Here is an 18,040-nt window from a genome sequence, read left to right on the forward strand (position 1 = left end):
AGTATCACATGCAAAAGTATGTCCTGTATTTTCTCTTTTTCCTATCAGTCTCAGACTTTCAGCTGTTCTTTTTTCTTCTATTATTATTAAAATCCTTGATAACTACTTTTTAAAAATAATACATGCATAAAACATATTTGACAATTAATAACAAAAACTATAAACAAGGCCTTTGGATGTACACATTTTTCTGTTTGCCATTAATGAGATTCCTACGCTTCAAAACATAATTTTAATTCATGATTTTATTAGGGAAAAAGGGCTGCATCATAAATTTGCATGGAATAGTATCGGCACAGACAGATTTCACATTCATACACATTTATATACCAGAGCTGACAGCAGATGAATATCATGTTGCTCACTGTTTCATAGGCATGTACTATCTACTTTGCATCACACAGCTGTGCAGTAACTACTCTGTACTTCTATTAGCTCAGGGCAGGAAAACTTCAACATCCCAGGCAGCTGCTCTTGGACAGCAAAGTCTGTGGTATGAACAAAGCTGCAGCAGTAGACAAGAGATGTCTTAGTTTATCCTAACATCCTGCAGAAAAAAAAAAAAGGTAAACTAAAATCCTGTTGGCATATGTCACATCTGTACGAAGAGGTTTCCTGTAATAACGGTATACCAGTAGTGCTAAGACTAAGCAGTGTTTTACTGGGCATGGAGGTGATGGGTTGACAGTTGGACTAGGTGATCTTAAAGGTCTTTCACAACCTTAATGATTCTGTTATTCTGTGAACATGTGTGACTACAATATCAGGACATTCCAGAGTCCTTATTGTATGTTTACATCCAGCATAATATTGCACATACTTACCACTTTTTTTCTCAGCTTGAGCCTGATTCCTTTTGGCCATTTCCGAAATCAGGAGCAGCCACAAAAGACCACTTGCCTCTAAACAGAATCAATAGCACAAACACATTCTTGATCAAACACCCATGTAAATGAACTAGTGCCTAAAATTTCCTTACTTCTTAAGGAAGAAATAGAGTAGTTTTTAACCTGCACATTTGAAAAGAAAAATAATTTCTGAAGGAGAAAGGACAGATGAAAACGTGCACTGTCCAAACCAAAGTAACAAATCTTCTCCCATGAATTTCAGTGGAAGTATTTCTGTTATTTTTCAAAAGGAGGACAATCAAGCTAAAAGTTTATTCATCTACATAAATGGAAAAGTATACCTGTGTCTGAAAACACCATAAGCACTGCTCAGGTTTTGCCATTCCAGTCCCACTGCCTCAGTTCTTACCACTCGTTAAGACAAGAACTGAAGTTATGTATGTTTCAAGTGTTATTAGAAAATTGCCTACTTATTATGGTTGCTGTGGGATGCCTTGGTTCCAGCCCTGAAATGCAGGTTCGGCTCACAGCTCTTTCTCTCTGCTAAAAGGCATCTATAACGTGTCCCTTCCAGCACCTCTGTACAGGTCTAGAGACAACAATTCCAGATAGAAGGGAGTTTCTACCCAGCAAAGTAAGAGAGATAAATGCAAAATATTTAAGTGTCTGGGAAAAGAAAAAAAAAAAAAAAAAGAAAAAAAAATTGCTGAAAAAGGCATTTGAGGCTGAATCAAAAACCTAAATGAGATCTGTTTGACTGGCTCTCAAGAGGTTTTGGTTCATACCTTTTGCATTCTGTGCTTTTGCTTAATAGAAAAAAATCAAAGAGAAACTTTGAAATACAAAGATATAAAGAAATGTCAATTTCCTCCATCCACCCCCTCTAGTTTCCTATGATGAGCTTTTTCTTTTTTTTTTTTAAAACAACAGAATCTTGACTTCCTGAGTGTAAATGTGGTAGTCTAGAAACAAATCTAGGGGGCCTATTACAAACTCTGAGAGAAGCAACAAACTGTGGGCATCCATAATTAGACATGTACGCTTGACAAAGTCGGAGTTGCAGACTGTCCTTAATGTTGATCAGTTGTACTCAGCCATACCTCAATCTCATGACATACAAATCTTTAATTATGTATAAATACTAATCTGTTGAAAAATGCTGGATAACAGTTACTCTTGTAACTCTTGTCTACCCAAGGCCTCTTCATATGTGTAAACACCAGGCACCTGAGATGGGTCTTGCATACAGTGCTCATCTGAACAACAGATTCACTTCTCTGTAAGTAGAATCATTAACAATAGCTACTTCTCATATTCACACACAAAGGAAAACAATGGTGAAAATATCTCTGGCCATGCCTTCAATGTCCTTACTATCATCACTCCATACTCCTTTAAAATAGACATAAAAATGTATTCTGGAAAGGCCAAAAGTTACAGGATTAGTCTGTCTTCTCCGTAACAACTACTTTCTGCTAACAACTGAAGGTCCTGCTGCATTTAGGATCTTCACACTTTCCAAAATGAGACAAGGATGGAGGAGGCAGAGTAGTTAGAGACAAACCCTCTAATGAAAGTAGGTGGCATAAAGCAACTACTAAAACATATATATTTTAAACAAGGGAAACCATTATCATGTCAGACTCTATTGAGCATTTTACTAAAATCTAGGGAAAATATTTGAAAGACAGGGATCTCTTGGAAAGAGTCCAGTGGAGGGCCACAAAGATGGTGAAGGGCCTGGAGCATCTCCCCTATGAAGAAAGGCTGAGTGAACTGGATCTATTTAGCCTTGAGAAAAGAAGACTGAGAGGGGACCTGATCCAGGTTCATAAATACCTGAAGTGTGGAGGTCATAGTAGTGAGGCCAGTCTCTTTTCAGTGGTACATGGAGAAAGGACAAGGGGAAATGGACATAAGCTGCAGCATAGGAAGTTCCGCACAAATGTGCGCAAGAACTTCTTTACAGTGAGGTGACGGAGCACTGGAACAGGCTGCCCAGGGAGGTGGTGGAGTCTCCTTCTCTGGAGATGTTCAAGACCTGCCTGGATGCCTACCTGTGCGACCTGCTGTAGGGAACCTGCTTTGGCAGGGGGGTTGGACTCGATGATCTCTGGAGGTCCCTTCCAACCCCTACAATTCTGTGATTCTGTGAAAGCATAAAATTAGGAAGGACACTTACCATCAAGCACTCAGCTGTCATCTCTTGAAATTGATGTTCAGCAAGTATGACCATTGTTCCATTGACACTAATGGGCTTATAAAAGGTAGAGAGCCAGAGTAAACAAGTTTTGAAGAATTTAATAATAGAAAAAGCAGGTGATGAGTTCAGATGTATTATCACCATTTATCTTGCTGCTTAAAAACAGATAAATGTGAGACAACCAAAGTTTCCCAAAGAAAATATCTGTCTTTGTTCTACAAAAAAGTAAGAACACTTTGACCTCAAGTCCAATTTTTCTGAGAGTTTGAAAGTACCAGAGAAGAAAAACTTAGACAAATGGTGATCTTGTGTTTCAGCTGTGAGCCTGGGAGTCATGTGGTTTTTTTTTCCTGGCTTTCACTCAGCTTCCCTATGGCCTCCAGCAGGTCTTCTACTCACTGCTATGGCAGTAAAAGGCAACAAATCAGACATTACTACAGAACCTGCCCCTTTGTTTCAACCAAGTTTTTAAGGACTAAATCAAGTTTCTTTGCTTGCAGGAACTATACAATAGATTTAAATAAATACATTTGGTATAGCCATTCACTTCCAATATACTTCAAGTTTCTTTTATTGTTTTTTTTCTTTTCTGTATGCTAATCAGTAACTTTCTGCTCTCTGATTTGGATGGTTTACTCAGCCTGATTCAAGATCTGGCAGACTGAAGTCACTGGATTCCAACCTTTGCTTAAGGTTGTTCACTGACAAGAACATCCTAGCACATCTCATTCGCTGATAGCAATTTTTAAGTCAGAATTAACATAAAACACTTCAATGTTAATAGCTAAAAACTCATGTAATAACAACTGTTTAGATAAGAGAGAGAACACATATTTAACAGCATTAATTTTACTGAGATGCATCTCTCTACCACAGCGGTTCTGATTGCTCTGACTGTAATCCAATCAGTCCAGGCTTCACACAGAAGCTCTGTGGATGCATTAGCACAGCCCTGTGCCTGAGCTATGTTACTCTCTGCAGGGTTATTGACCATGACACCACACCAAGCTAACTCCATGGTTCCCAGATGCAAACTGCCTTGCCTCTGGCCTTTTTAAAGCAGAATGAACATGCAACTGTCTCCATCAATTTGTGTAAGCGAGCACAATGTTGCCTCCAACTTCTTCTAAGTTCTTTAAATTCTGTGTATGTTCAAAAGAATAATTATTGATGGCAACCAAAGAAGGTCTCATTTTGCCACACAGAGCCAGAATTTCTAATGCAAAATTATAACTGCATGTTAATAAGCATTCAGATAGGTACACAGAGGTACACAGGACACAGAGAGGTATTTTATAAAGACTGTGTATGAGGCTTGAAGACATCATTAAATAATAAAATGACCTCAAAATCTGAGGTATTTGCTTGCTTATACAGATATCAGCATATATTAGCTTCTGAAATCTGAAAAGCCTTTGTTCCTGACTAATAAAATGCAAGTAAAAGAGACCTTGAAAGCATTTTAAAGTAATGGAAGATGTCATAAGAAAGTGGATAAGAAGATACTTCTAGTCTAGCAAAAAATGCCATCATGTTAATAATAGATGACCAGCACAGCTCAGCATGATGTAGGGATCCATGAAATGTTACAAAGCTTAAATCTCATGCTAGTGAAATGCTGGCTGGTAACACTGACAGAGTCAGTACGTGTGAAAGAAATCTTCCCTTGAGGATGTCCAGTGGGCATATACTTAACCACAATGCTGTTTAGATTACAAGAGTCTACTAATTTTTGCAGGCTTCCTAATGGCTCAATGACTTCATCTAATGGCACTCTCTAATAGTGCCTGTAGTCGTAGAGCCCAACCAATGGCACAGCTGCCTCGGTTACAACTGGGGTCCCCCACATTAGCAATGCTGGAGTGAAAAGCAGTCAGCATCCATAGTTCCTGCTACTCTCAGCAGGAGATAATGTTGCTCACTCTAGTGAAGGAGGTGCTCCTTACTTGGCACAATCAGTCTGGGAGGTGCCTGATAGTTTATGTTCTTCAAAGACAAAGTAATTATCCCTTAAACACCAACGTTATATATTGCTTTGTTTTTAGAGGAAGGGAATTGATCTTGAATGGGCTGCTTTGAAAATCACCCTTCTACCTGCAGAGTTGTGATCCATCATCAGACGTGCTTTTATCATTCAGAGAAAACAGTATATGCAAAAGTCAAGGTTTACCACACAGGTGATTAACGTTTCTTCTTCCCCTTGCAATTAATATGCTATAATATTTTAGCCAATTCCAGTTACAAAAATTCAATTAAGCAGATTAGTTGACAAAGGTAATAGACTGAGAAAACTGTGAATTCCTAGTTCTTGTGCAAACTAAACAGTGCTCAAATGTAGCAGCAAAAAATAAAATAAAACTTTTCCCTTCCTCACAATTGCCCTTTCTCCATATGCAGGTGTCAGTTACAGAATTTTTGGGGAGATCTGCTTATTTCCTTGATCTCCAGAATACTTTAAGATCCTGATTCTTGACTTTCTTAACAGCCCGTGTCCAGGAGTGAGACCATCAAGCAGCTAAACGTGCAGTTGGTACAGGTGTAGGTATCTGCATGTCTCATCCTTCAAGAGCAAATTCAAGGACTCAAATCTGTCAACCCTTAGAAATAATCTTTCCAAAAGAGAATCTGTAGATGTTTTTGCCCTTGTAATGAATTTTAGCAGTTCTAAACTACTTTGCAAACTGCATGCGATTAAAAAGAAATGCATTCTCCAAAGTATGTGCGCACCAAAATATACCAAATTTTCCTATTAAAATGTTAATACATTTATAGCCACTTGTGGCCAATACAGAAAGCAACTGTATGCAGAAATATGAGCAAACACCAAGTAGAAAAGCAGTAGGAACTAGGACATGAGAAACTTTCTGTAAGGACTAAAGCAAATTGTTTGACATTTGCCTGTTTCCATTTCTAGCTCACTACCTATTTTGGTTTGTGTGTATTTTAGGCAAAGTGTATCTTAGACACATATCCTAATCCAGAGGCAATAGACACACATCCTAATCTTGAGGCAACCTCAGCTTCATTGTGCTTCTCATGATTTTTAAAGGTGCTAACCCATTACTGGACTTGGAACATTATACTTCCACTTCTCAACAGATGGATGAACAGGGTGAAACCTTACCAGAACCAGAGCACTGCGGCACATCTGGCATGTGCACAAACTGCATGTTGGCTTAGAAACCCAAATCTCACAGAAAACTGAGATTCACATGGAACAGAATCTCTGTTACTCAGTGAGACCTTGGATTAATCTGAACAGTCTTTTGCCAAACTGTTCATCACCTTTCAATGCAAATAAATATCTCATATTGGCTGACCTCTGAAAGCTGGAACTTTTTGCAGATACAAAGAAACAATGAAACTATTTCATATCACTCTTTCCCACACTCTAAGTAATACAAGGTTGTTAAATATGACTAAAAGAGTCTACAGGTAGCATTGCTCTCTATCCATCATCCAATAAACGTTGTTGTTTTTTTTTGTTTTTTTTTTTTTTTTTTAAAAAAAAAAAAAAAAGCCAGGGCATATAAGAAAATTCAGCAGATGAGGATATGCACAGGTTTTTGTGCCTGCCCCATCCTTGTCCCACAACAGAACACAACAAGGTTGCTGACTGCAACATTGCAGTAAATTTCACTGCTAGCTCAGTTACTACATAACACTCCTTAATCCATTGTTCACACTGCTGCCTTCCCTAAACTAACCACCCCTTTTTCTAATGCTGTGGTTCTTCACCTTGTGTTGATCACACAACTACCAGTGGTTTAGATTAAACGAAATCCTATTCATGTTGTATGGATGTGATTCACTCAGATAGCAACCTCGTGCTTGTTTTTTCTACAAGTCAGAGGGAATGGATCACAGTACCAGATCATTTCTGCACATATTTACTTTTTCTACTGGTGGAAGAGAAGTTAGAGAAATACATGTTTGGATCCTCCGAACAGGAGATTTATTCTTGTCTACGACGGTATGCAACGCAACATCATTATTATGTTATTTTTTTTAAGTGAGCAATTCCATCTGTTGTTTGCAACTGCTAACACCTTAGACGCTTCCAATTCTCTAGAATGACTCCGTATTTTTAGCTAAGGGTACGGTTATGGGATATAACTACAGTAGTGAAGGATATTTTCAGGATGAGGAGAACCTCAATCCAAATCTTTACTGGATCAATGTAACCCATTGGTCTGAGGCTGAGATGAACAGCATCTGAATTCTACTTTAAAAAGCTGGCAAAAATTAAAGCTTGGAACTTGCTCTGAAGTTGCTGGGAGGAGAGCTAAGAACCAGTCGTCTTGCTCAATAAAAAGGAAGAGCAGGCTCTAAGGCAGAATGGAAATAGTATTATCATTTTACAGCTGAGCACTGGAACATTTTATGTTGATGAGAACAGAAACAGTTTATCAGAAGAAAGCTGAGCACAAATCATCAACTTTCACCAACGTAAGAATCAACTGAAAACACACAGAATTGCTTCCAAACATGGAGATTTTTAAGTGCATTCTGAACATGCACATTAATGGATACACTGAAACAGGTACTTTAAAAATGTACGGCTGACTGATTATAGACTGATTCAATCATCTTCAGCACCTGTAGGGATCGTGAGTAGACCGTCCTTCAGTTCTCTGAGCAGAATCTCTTTATCTGCATTAGAGGACAGAGAGGCTTTTGAGGTTTTTATGATGTAAATTATTCAGACAATCTGTAGGAGCAGCAAGGTTTCTATTCCAGTTAGAATCTAAACACAACCACCTCGATGCATGTTAGATAAAAGTTATTTTCTTAAGATCTTGGTTTTGGTGAAACCATGGAAAAGAATTCCTCCCACATGCACAGTTAACTTTAATCTGTGCACAGATGAGTGCTCTAACATCTCACCTTCTTTATGATGAACTTTCCTACAATTCTTACCCTGTAACCACCATGTCCCTCACCATAAAATCATATTAGGATCTTTCTGATCATGGTTCATCTCCCAGTAATTCTTCCTCCTTTTCTTTATCTGTAGCTTCTTTGGTGTGTGTCAGAACTCTTCTTAGGGAAGTTTTATTTGGCTCATTCTCAAATGTATGTTCTTTATATATGTTTATACTCACTCTCAGCTAAAAATTTGGTACTAATAAAATAAAAAAATCCTGCAGGTGTTCAAAAAGAGTCACACTCAACACAAATAGTCGCTTTCGCTTTCTCATCAAAATTTTCCATTTTACTATTCTTGGTGTTAACTTCAAGAAGGGATAATTTTCTGGATGAGACCATTTATTTTATTAAGCAGAAAACTTTTCTTTTTACTCTCATTTTACTGCATTGCTGGCACTTGATAGTTGGAAGGGGTTTGCTGCTGCTTTTGCTTGAACTTATCATTATGAAGAGCCAATATGTACAAGAATGACTTTCAGAGATTTTAATGAGAGCTGGAGGGCATTCAGCAACTTGTAAGAACAAGTCCCAGATCACCACAGCATTAAAAAAATCCATCTGAGCTGGGATTACATGCAAGTTATGACAGTATTTGAAGAAATACAAGATGGTAAGAAAGCACAGTAAAAAATAAAAAGACTAAAACCTTTTACTACATTTTTATTACCAGGATCTTAAGCATTCTGTATGTTCCTAAGATTAGAGGACAGTGATTAAATCCAGCTTACAGACCTGCTAAAGGCACAGACCCTTGGTGAGATCACCGAGGTTTCACTGGTCACACATTTAGAAAAATAATGATAATAAAATAAATCTGTTGGCACTGCTCTGTCAGGGAACAGCAAGTCTCGCCGAGTATAACAGTGTACCATCAAAAACCTACTGGCACACCCTTTAGGAAGATTCACGTTAACTGTTCTTACTTAGAACTGACTACAACAAATACAGAGAAGGCTGAGGTACTCACTGAGTTCTTTGCCTCAGCCTTCACTGTCAGCCAGAATTCTCACATCCCAGTTTGAACTAGGGGAGCAAACTCCCCCCACTGGAAGGTGAGAGCAAGTCCAAGATCTCTCCCCATGACACTGGATCCGTATAGGTCTATGAGACCGGAAAGCATGCATCTCAGGGTTCTAAGGAGGCTGGCTGATGTGGCTGTTGGGCCACTCAACATCATATTTGAAAAGTCCTGGCTGTAAGTGAAGTCCCTGCTGACTGGAAAAGGGGAAACATCATTCCCATTAACAGGAAATGCAGGAAGGAAGATCCAGGGAACTACACGCCAGCGAGTCTCACCTCTGCGCTTGGGAAGATCATGGAACAGATCCTCCTAGAAGACACATTAGGGCACACGAGGGATGAGCAGATGATGAGACAGTCAGCATGGCTTCACCAAGAGAATGTCATGCTTGATCAATCTGGTGGCCTTCTGTGATGGAGTGACAGCATCAGTGGACAAAGGGAAAACAAACTGATGTAATCTACCCAAACTTCTGCAAGGTCTCTGATGTGGTCCCCCATCACACTCATCTCTAAATTGAAGGGTGGAGTATTCAGTGAATAAGGAATTGGTTGGAAGGTCACAGCCAGAGAGCTGTGGTCAATGGTTCTTTGTCCAGGTGGAGGCTGGTGAGGAGTGGTGTCTGTCTTGGGACAGGTAAGCTATAACATCTTTATCAGTGACATAGATGATGGGATTGAGTGCATCCTCAGCAAGTTTCCTAACGACACCAAACTGAGTGGTGCAGTTGACACAGCAGAAGGAAGGGATGCCATACAATGGGACCTTGATAAACTGGAAAGGTGGGCCCATGTGAACCTGATGAGGCTCAACAAAGCAGTGCAAAGTTTTGCACTTGGGTCAGATATATCTATACAGACTGGGAGAAGAATTCCTTGAGAGCAGCACTGCTGAAAAGGACGTAAAGGCTCTTGTTGATGAAAAAAACATGAGTCAGCAGTACACACTTACACCCCAGAAGGCCAACAGTATTGTGGGCTGCATCAGAAGAGGGGTTACCAGCAGAGAAAGGGAAAGGATTGACCCTCTCTATTCTGCCCTTGTCAAGCCCAATCTGGAGTACTGCATCCAGGCCTGGGCCCCCAACATAGAAAGATGGAGAGCTTTAAGAGAGGGCCCAAAGGAAGGCCATGAAGATGATTAGATGGTTGGCACACCTCTCCTGTGAAGACAGGCTGAAGGAGCTGGGCTTGTTCATTCTGGAGAAGACTGCAGTGAGATCTCACTGTGGCCTTCCAATATTTAAATGGAGATTACAAACAGGAGGGAAATAAACTTTTTACATGGGTAGATAGAGAGAAGGGAAAATGGTTTTAAACTAAAGTAGGGAAGGTTTAGATTGGATGTCAGTGAGAAGTTTTTCACTGAGAGGGTGGTAAGGTGCTGGCACAGACTGCCCAGAGAGGTTGTGGATGTCCCTGGAGGCGTTCAAGGCCAAGTTGGATGGGGCCCTGAGCAGCCTGGTCTAGTACCAGATCTGGAGGTTGGCAACCCTGCATGTGGCAGAATAGTTGGAACTTGATGATCCTCAAGGTCCCTTCCAACCCAAGCCACTCTATCATTATATGATAGATGAGGAGAAAACTGTTTCATTTTAGATTAAAACAAGTGCCTTCAAGTGTCAAAGTGAGAAATATTCCACTTGCTATTGCTGAATTTTATTTTTAAGGCAAAACATACTAAATAAAAAGAAATATTCTCTTCCTGATCCATGAAACAGATGAAATTCACATAAAAATCAATGCAATTCTTTAAACATTATTTTTCATTTTGATTTAGTGTGACACCAAGTTTATAAATGCCTCCCTGTGCTTGCATCCCAAACTAGGATTCCATTTCCAGTACTAGCAAAGGCATTGCAAACTTCATTACTCTGTCTTGCTTGCACCACGCAAATTATGACCTAAAGAAAATACAGGCAAAAAAAAAAAAATCACTTTGGCCTTCAAAATCCATGGCCACCTCCTTGATCCTCCTAATAAATCCTCAATAAGTGAAAATTAGGACTCATATGAGAATGATATTTCTATATTGACACAATATCAAGACTGCCAACATCTCATATAAGCCATAATGACTTCTGCCCTTATTTGACTTGCAGAGAATTTCAAAACATGACCTAGAGGTGAAAAACTCTGTATCATATTATCAGTCTCTTGAATCACACAGTCAGTCATTACTGGTTCTTTGTATTACTCATCTATAACCAAAAATATGTAGTTCATTTCCCCTTACAGATGAAAATAACAGGCTCTCTGACCCAAAATGTCAGCAGTCTTGCTTAGTGATTAATTACAGGACTGAATGGATAAAATGTATTTTGCTTCTAAGCTCAAAAGATCTGACATACTATATTGTACCACAGAAATATTCTTTCTGAAATTATAAATAACAAGGTCATCATAGGTACTTGTCATTTAATTTAACACTGAATTGGGGTATTCAGAGATTCAACTGAATACTAGAATGGCTATTGCCTTTTCAAGCCTATTTCCACAGTATTATGCCCACGACAAATTAAGAAGAAGCCAATTATCTCAAAACAGCCAGTATTACCGTGTATTTTAAATATCCTCCTAGTAGAGGCTTGAATGCCTCTATTTGTTATGCTTTGGCAAAACTTTATAGTCATGAGATAATCTAAAGTTACATAGTAAAACCTTTACTTATGGCAGGGCCCAACACATCAGATACACTTCAAAGTTAGAACAATTTTTTCAGAGCTATATTCAAAACTAGTCAATGGTGGAGAATCATCAGCATCCCTGAAAAACGTGCTCCAGTGACTGTTCTCACTGTGACTTCTTTTCCCCTTATATTTGATCAGAATTTCCTCCTGGATATGATCTCTCTCCTTCCACTGCTCAAATCTAATAAGAGACTATCTTACCAGTATCTGTACTGAATGTATGAACGGATACTGGTCCTACTCAAGTGAAGTATAGAACCTCCACTCACTTTTCTTGTGCAATACCAGGGCCGGTCACCTGTGTGACTGGTTGAATTCTTTGCTCAATTAAATTCTTTTATCTGTACGCGAGAATAAATTGGATATCACAGAGAAACTAAAATACAAAACCTTTTCCTGAAAAATAAAAGAACTGTGGTTTGATTACTTACTACCAACTTAACAGATTGGTCCCCAGACTGAAAGGATTTACTTTCTATGTCCAAGATGCATGTAAAGAACATACATTCTGAAAAACATGACTTCAAATTATCTAGTCATACAGGTTTCTATTTCAGATTAAGACCTCAACAAACATAGCAAGATTTTAACACCACCCAACCAATTTTGTTGCAGTCCATCTCATTTGATCTATAAGCATAAAACTATTCTGCATTGAAGTCCTGCAAGAACTACTCAAACCCTGTTTGAATCCAACTGTGATACTCTTCTGAATTTCAGTGATTTTCAAAAACACAATCAGTCTTAAAAATCTTGTAGCGGCAGAATGTAGCAGATGAACTCCATCTTCCAATATCCATAAAATAAATATTTCCAAAACCTACTGATCTTATAGACAAGAAGAAGATCTATGTAATGAACAACTTTCACTGGATTAACTTCCATTATGATCAATAAAACCTTAAATCTTTCACTTCAACACTGTGGAAGATATCCTTTATATTTCTATATGACAGTAGACTGTCAATCACGGAGCAGCAAGTAACTGCAGGAAAGTAGCCTGCTGTGGTGAATAAAGCCAAAACCAAAGAAACTGTGGCATGGCTTCTGTAGCAGACTCACCAGTTCACAACTTTCAGACAGCTCTGCAAGACCAGAGTTCCTGAAGTCCTGAATTCCCAACTTTGGATGACTGAACTGAAAGAAGTATGGCACACAGCTTTACAAGAAGGGAATTTTACTGCTGAGGTTGAATTGCTGGTGAGTGGAGCAGTTACACGTGCAATGCTGATGCACTAAAAATGCATAATAACAAGCATCTTCCAACAATTGTATAAAACCAGAAAACAAAGTGAAAAACATTTACTGCTAGTTGTTACTCTTCTATTCCTGTTGATGGAGATCTTGAAAAAAAGATACAACCTAATACATTGGATTTCAGCTTACTAAGATGTAACTCAAGCAGTAGTCTGGACACAGCCTATTACTTCTAATGTTAACATTAAGGGAATTCACACACCTGCAAAACAAGCGTATCAGGCTCTTAGGCACAGCCACCAGCAACTGTTACATGATTTGGAAACGTTGTTTGAGTTATTTGAGCAAAACACTGTTCCCCCCATCAGTTTTCTCAGCAGGAAACCATCCCACAAACAGCATACTGTTCAAGGCTAAAATCCCAATTTACCTCATCCCTGTTTGTGCTGTGCTTGCTCCCTCACATTGCCTCTTTACCAGTGGACAGATGCTTCATCTCCAGATCAATGGGCCAGTGATTCTTTTACCAACATAAAAAGATGCTACAATTTATCGGTTCAGAGATTTTACCTTCTCAATTTATCAAATCTCTTGAATCTGGGAGCTGTTAACTAACTGCTGTCAGCTCTAATATACAAGCACAGACAGCCTAACTGTAAGATAGTGAAGAGGCATATTAATAGAAGTTAGTTTGCAGCTTTATAAATCATTTTCAAATGAGATGAAAATCTGTGCACTTCCTCACATAAATAAAATTCCACTATTTATAGTAAAAAAATAGTGAAATGTTACATTTAGTCTAATTTAGAGTAATTTACAGTCTCAGCTCCAAGGGTAAGGATTTGCCTGCATTGCTATAATTAATGTTAATTGCAATCACCATCATGAATATTCAGAAAAGAATCAGTTTGTTAAAACAACCAACTGCAGTCCACAGTGACTTGGTCAAAACGCTGCTATAGAGAAGCTGTGTTTCCATGAGAATCATTTCCCCACGGGGTCTGTTGACACAAACTATTTGGAAAGTAACAGGTTAAATAGGGGATAGACTGCTCTGTGCCAACAGCTAGGCAGAACATAGACTGCTAAATCAGCATCTATACAATGAACTCAGTGCAGCAAAGAAAAAGGCATGAAATGAGATTTGCAAAGCAGTAAAGGGGACGGAGCACCTTCTGTTTGTCTTCCATTCACTATTCTGAAAATCTCATTCACGATCTCTGTTACTTATAGTTCTTTGTGCATGCTTATCATTATGCTTTTAGGTAGCAAAAAAACTTCCACTTACTGTAAATGTTAAAACAAAATTATCCTGCAATAGTAGTTACTCAGAAACACATTTTCAAAGCAGCACGAAGGCTTCCACTTTGTGACACATATTAACATCAATTGGATTCACACAGCTAAATGTCTCTGCAATTCTTTGCCAATTTACCCCTTCCAGAATTTAATTTTTTTTATTATTTGCTTTATTTTTTAAGCATTTTCATACTGCAGTTTTCTCCAGCATAGTGGCTACTCAAGCACAGACACAGACCCTGGCAGCTGCTTTGATTTTCTACTACAGAGGAGGCCAACGTCTGTGACTTCTGATGGCACTAGTGAGAATTATGGCTGCAATCCAAAGGACTCATATATCCACATGATATATTTTCCAGACGTATGCATAGCTCCTAATCATCTTTTTATGCATAAATCTGTCATTAAGATACGCACACACTTCTGAGTTATTAGCCTGACAACTTTGGAAATGGCATATCACAATGCTTCACTTTAAACACTGACAGAGATCACAGGGTTTAAAAGCAGGGGGCACAATACTGTTCTTAGGCAAAATTCCCCCAGCTTCCAGAAGCAGAATAAACCTGCAGAGGTGTACCGAGACTGCTCAGGACAGCATGTTGTTAGCAGCTCTTGCAGCACTGGTGCCACCCAGCCAACCTCCTCTGTGATTATCTCCAAAATCCCACGTCACACACAGTGATGGGGATGCACACAGATGGGTGTGAAGAATGAGGATACTGTCAAATGGTATGAGACTACATGCAGAATGATTGTGGGATTACTGGGTTCAATATTGAGATGTATGTATTATGAAATGGAAAAGCTATCAATCAGCAATACATGTTTGCATGAATCAAGAGGCAATGGAAAACTATTTTCATTTGATGTCAAAATCGCTGGCAGACAAACGGCATTGAAAAGTACAAGCAAAATCTTCTTGAAGTTTATATATGTAACTGTTAAGGGTCACAGTATCTTAGAGTGTCACACAGTAACTGTTGTAACTCCTCATCCCAGCAGCACACAAACATACACACCAGACAGAAGTCAGAGCGGAAGCTAGTTTCAGTGAATGAAGAAGCTACACAGACCACAACACACTGCATACTGCTTTCAAACAACAACTAAACCTTGAGTATGTATGTATTTCCAGGAATTCAGCTTTTTACTTCATGCCATTTTATATCAAAAAGAACCTACACAGTGTGCTACAGTATGTCTACATGGTATGGCTGACTGTCCATACGCTATAGAAGGTGTTGCCAGCCATATTTTGTAAGGTCCATCTTTCTCAGATGATATCTGAAGATTAATCCTAAGGTTAAGGCAGAACTGCTCACAGACTCTTATCTGACATTAGAAAAATATGACTAAGGTAAACAATTTTAACATACACATGCCCATCTCTCTTCCTGAAGGGTGGATAACGATAGGACAAAAGGGAATGGGTTTAAACTAAGACAGGGGAGGTTTAGGTTAGATATTAGGAGGAAGTTTTTCACTCAGAGGGTGGTGACGCACTGGAACAGGTTGCCCAAGGAGGCTGTGGATGCCTCATCCCTGGAGGCATTCAAGGCCAGGCTGGATGTGGCTCTGGGCAGCCTGGGCTGGTGGTTGGTGACCCTGCACATAGCAGGGGTTGAAACTCGATGATCATTGTGGTCCTTTTCAACCAAGGCCATTCTATAGTTCTATGATTCTAAAGTTTTTCCTCAAGTTGTGTAGGTCACCTGTACTCCCAAAACCTTAGGAATGAGCAGTAAAAGTGCTTTAGCTTTTGTAACATTGCTGCCCACAGCCAGCATCATGCCTTTCCCCTTCCCATAACTGGATGCGAGGTAACACAGGTGTCACTTAATGACAGCAATGTCTGGGGATGTGGTTGTGCTTGCAGACTTTACACTCGTGATCTCTGAGATGTTAGAAAAGCTCTAAAACCACCCGTGGTGACAACTTCGACAAGCATCCATTGAACACTGCTACCACTGAGAGCACAGGAAGCACCTGAGCCCTAAGTTCACATCTACCAGATTACACCTTGCATCTGAAGCACAGCTCTTATCCTTAAATGAAAATGAAATAAAGTGAAAGCATTTTGCCACACAGACATTTATCAGTGCCTGAAAGATACAGATATGACAGCAGAACGTTATAAAGCAGATAAGTACAGTAGAAAAATCTGCACATTAAATTCATTTTTGGAAGTTGTTACATGATCTGATAGGTGTCTTATAAAACACAAATCCTTTCCTGAAAGATTTTATATGCATTTCTCTGCAGATTATGGTGGCTATTCACACTTTACTTCAATTTTTATAGCCTCCAAGTAATTCTCCAGAATAGTAAATACAGTTATTATAACCTTCATAACCGGTAGAGGGATATATCTGAAGAAAAAGGGTTTCTCTCCCCTCCCACACGCGTTGAAGTAAATCAGGAGTGATTCTCCTGCAGTCAATAGGAGCATCTGTAAAACTGATGCAGAACAAGAAAAAACAAAGACCGAATGGTAGAAGCACAGCTCTCCTCACAGCACAAGCACAATGGCACGCCTGCCCTGCCTCTGGGTACCACCCAAGTGCCTACACCGCTCAGCTCCATCCCGTCCCTCGCACTGAGCACAATGGAGGTACAGCAGCCGGCACAGGCACAAAGCCCTGACACGAAGAAGGGTGGTCAGGCAAAATACTCGTCAGTGCTGGATTTAAGCAGAGGGCACCGCAAAGTGCTGCCAGAGATAGCTGGGGAAATCCACAAACGATTTAGAGGGGAGGAAAGCGGCCAACGCGCCCCACCGCTCTCCTCGCAGCCACACGCGCGGCACAGCGCTTCTCTTAGGAGGGATCATGTGGTAAAATGATGACTCCGAGTCACAAGAAAAATGTCTTTAAATCCTCTCGGGACTAAGGACGAACCGCCGAAGGCAGAGCGTTATGTTATCGCCCGGCTAACGAGCAGGGGGAAGGGTTATCGCTAATCGGGGCCGCTTCGCTCCTGTAACAACTCTGTTCTCAGAAACAAATACGCCAACTTCAGTAAACAAAGGGAGACGCGTCCTCCTCGTCTCAATCACCCGCTCAGGAAAGGAACCCCGGCAAAGTGCAGGAGAGGTCGTGCCGGGGGCTCTCAGGGAGGTGAAAAAAAGAGAACAGGAGAGGATGGCCACGGTGTTCCCCCCGCCCCGCGCCCTCTGCCCGTACCGCAGCCGCTCCGGCCCCGCACCGCAGAACTTGGTCCCCCCCAAGCCGTACCCGCACTCACCAGCTGCAGCGAGCAGAGGAAGATGAGCGTGCAGCGCCCCGTGCAGCAGCCCATGGTGGCGGAGCGCCGCGGCTGCTCCTCGGCTTCCCTCCGCGCTGCCGGGCGAAGCGGGGGCTCACCGCATCCGGACGGAGCGGCCGCGTCCCCGTCCCCCTCCCCTCCTCCTCCTCGCCGTCCTCCCGCCTCTGCTTCTCCACCTCCTTTGTCGGAGGGGCAGCGGCCCCGCGGAGCGCAGCCGGCGGCGGGGACTCAGCCCGGCTCTGGGGAAGGGGCAGGGGCCGGGGGTGGGCGTGTGCGGAGCGGGGCGGGCCGGGCGGGGCGTGCTGCGGGGACGGGGAGCGGCGGAGGGCGGGAGAGGGATACGAGGGAAGTGGGCTGCGAAGAGACTGGGCTGCTCCCCTCCAGGCGTCCCGCGGACACGCGGCTCCGAGCGGGAACGGAGCCCTCGAGGGGCGGCTTGTTGCGGGCGCGCGAGGAAAGTTCACGGGACTTGGGCGGCTGAAGCGGGCGGGGCGGAGCCTGTCCTACAGCCACCCGCCCGTGTGGCAGCCGAGGGAGCTCAGGGCTATTGAGGGAGGGAGCTCGAGGCGGGGGAGGCACTCCGACCG

The 18,040-nt window shown here is 41.1% G+C and overlaps 1 protein-coding gene across 1 annotated transcript in view; it reads right to left on the reverse strand.

Annotated features, from left to right (window-relative positions):
- Positions 1-17,680, reverse strand: part of NKAIN3 (sodium/potassium transporting ATPase interacting 3) — a 332,338-nt gene extending 314,658 nt beyond the window's left edge. Inside the window, exon 1 of the mRNA XM_048938779.1 lies at positions 17,433-17,680. Within this exon, the coding sequence (XP_048794736.1) occupies positions 17,433-17,486 (54 nt within the window). The 5' untranslated portion in view covers positions 17,487-17,680. The remainder of the gene's footprint in view (positions 1-17,432) is intronic.
- Positions 17,681-18,040: the final 360 nt, after the last annotated feature.

Source organism: Lagopus muta, chromosome 3 (genome assembly GCF_023343835.1).
Source record: "Lagopus muta isolate bLagMut1 chromosome 3, bLagMut1 primary, whole genome shotgun sequence".
Taxonomy (NCBI): Eukaryota; Metazoa; Chordata; class Aves; order Galliformes; family Phasianidae; genus Lagopus; species Lagopus muta.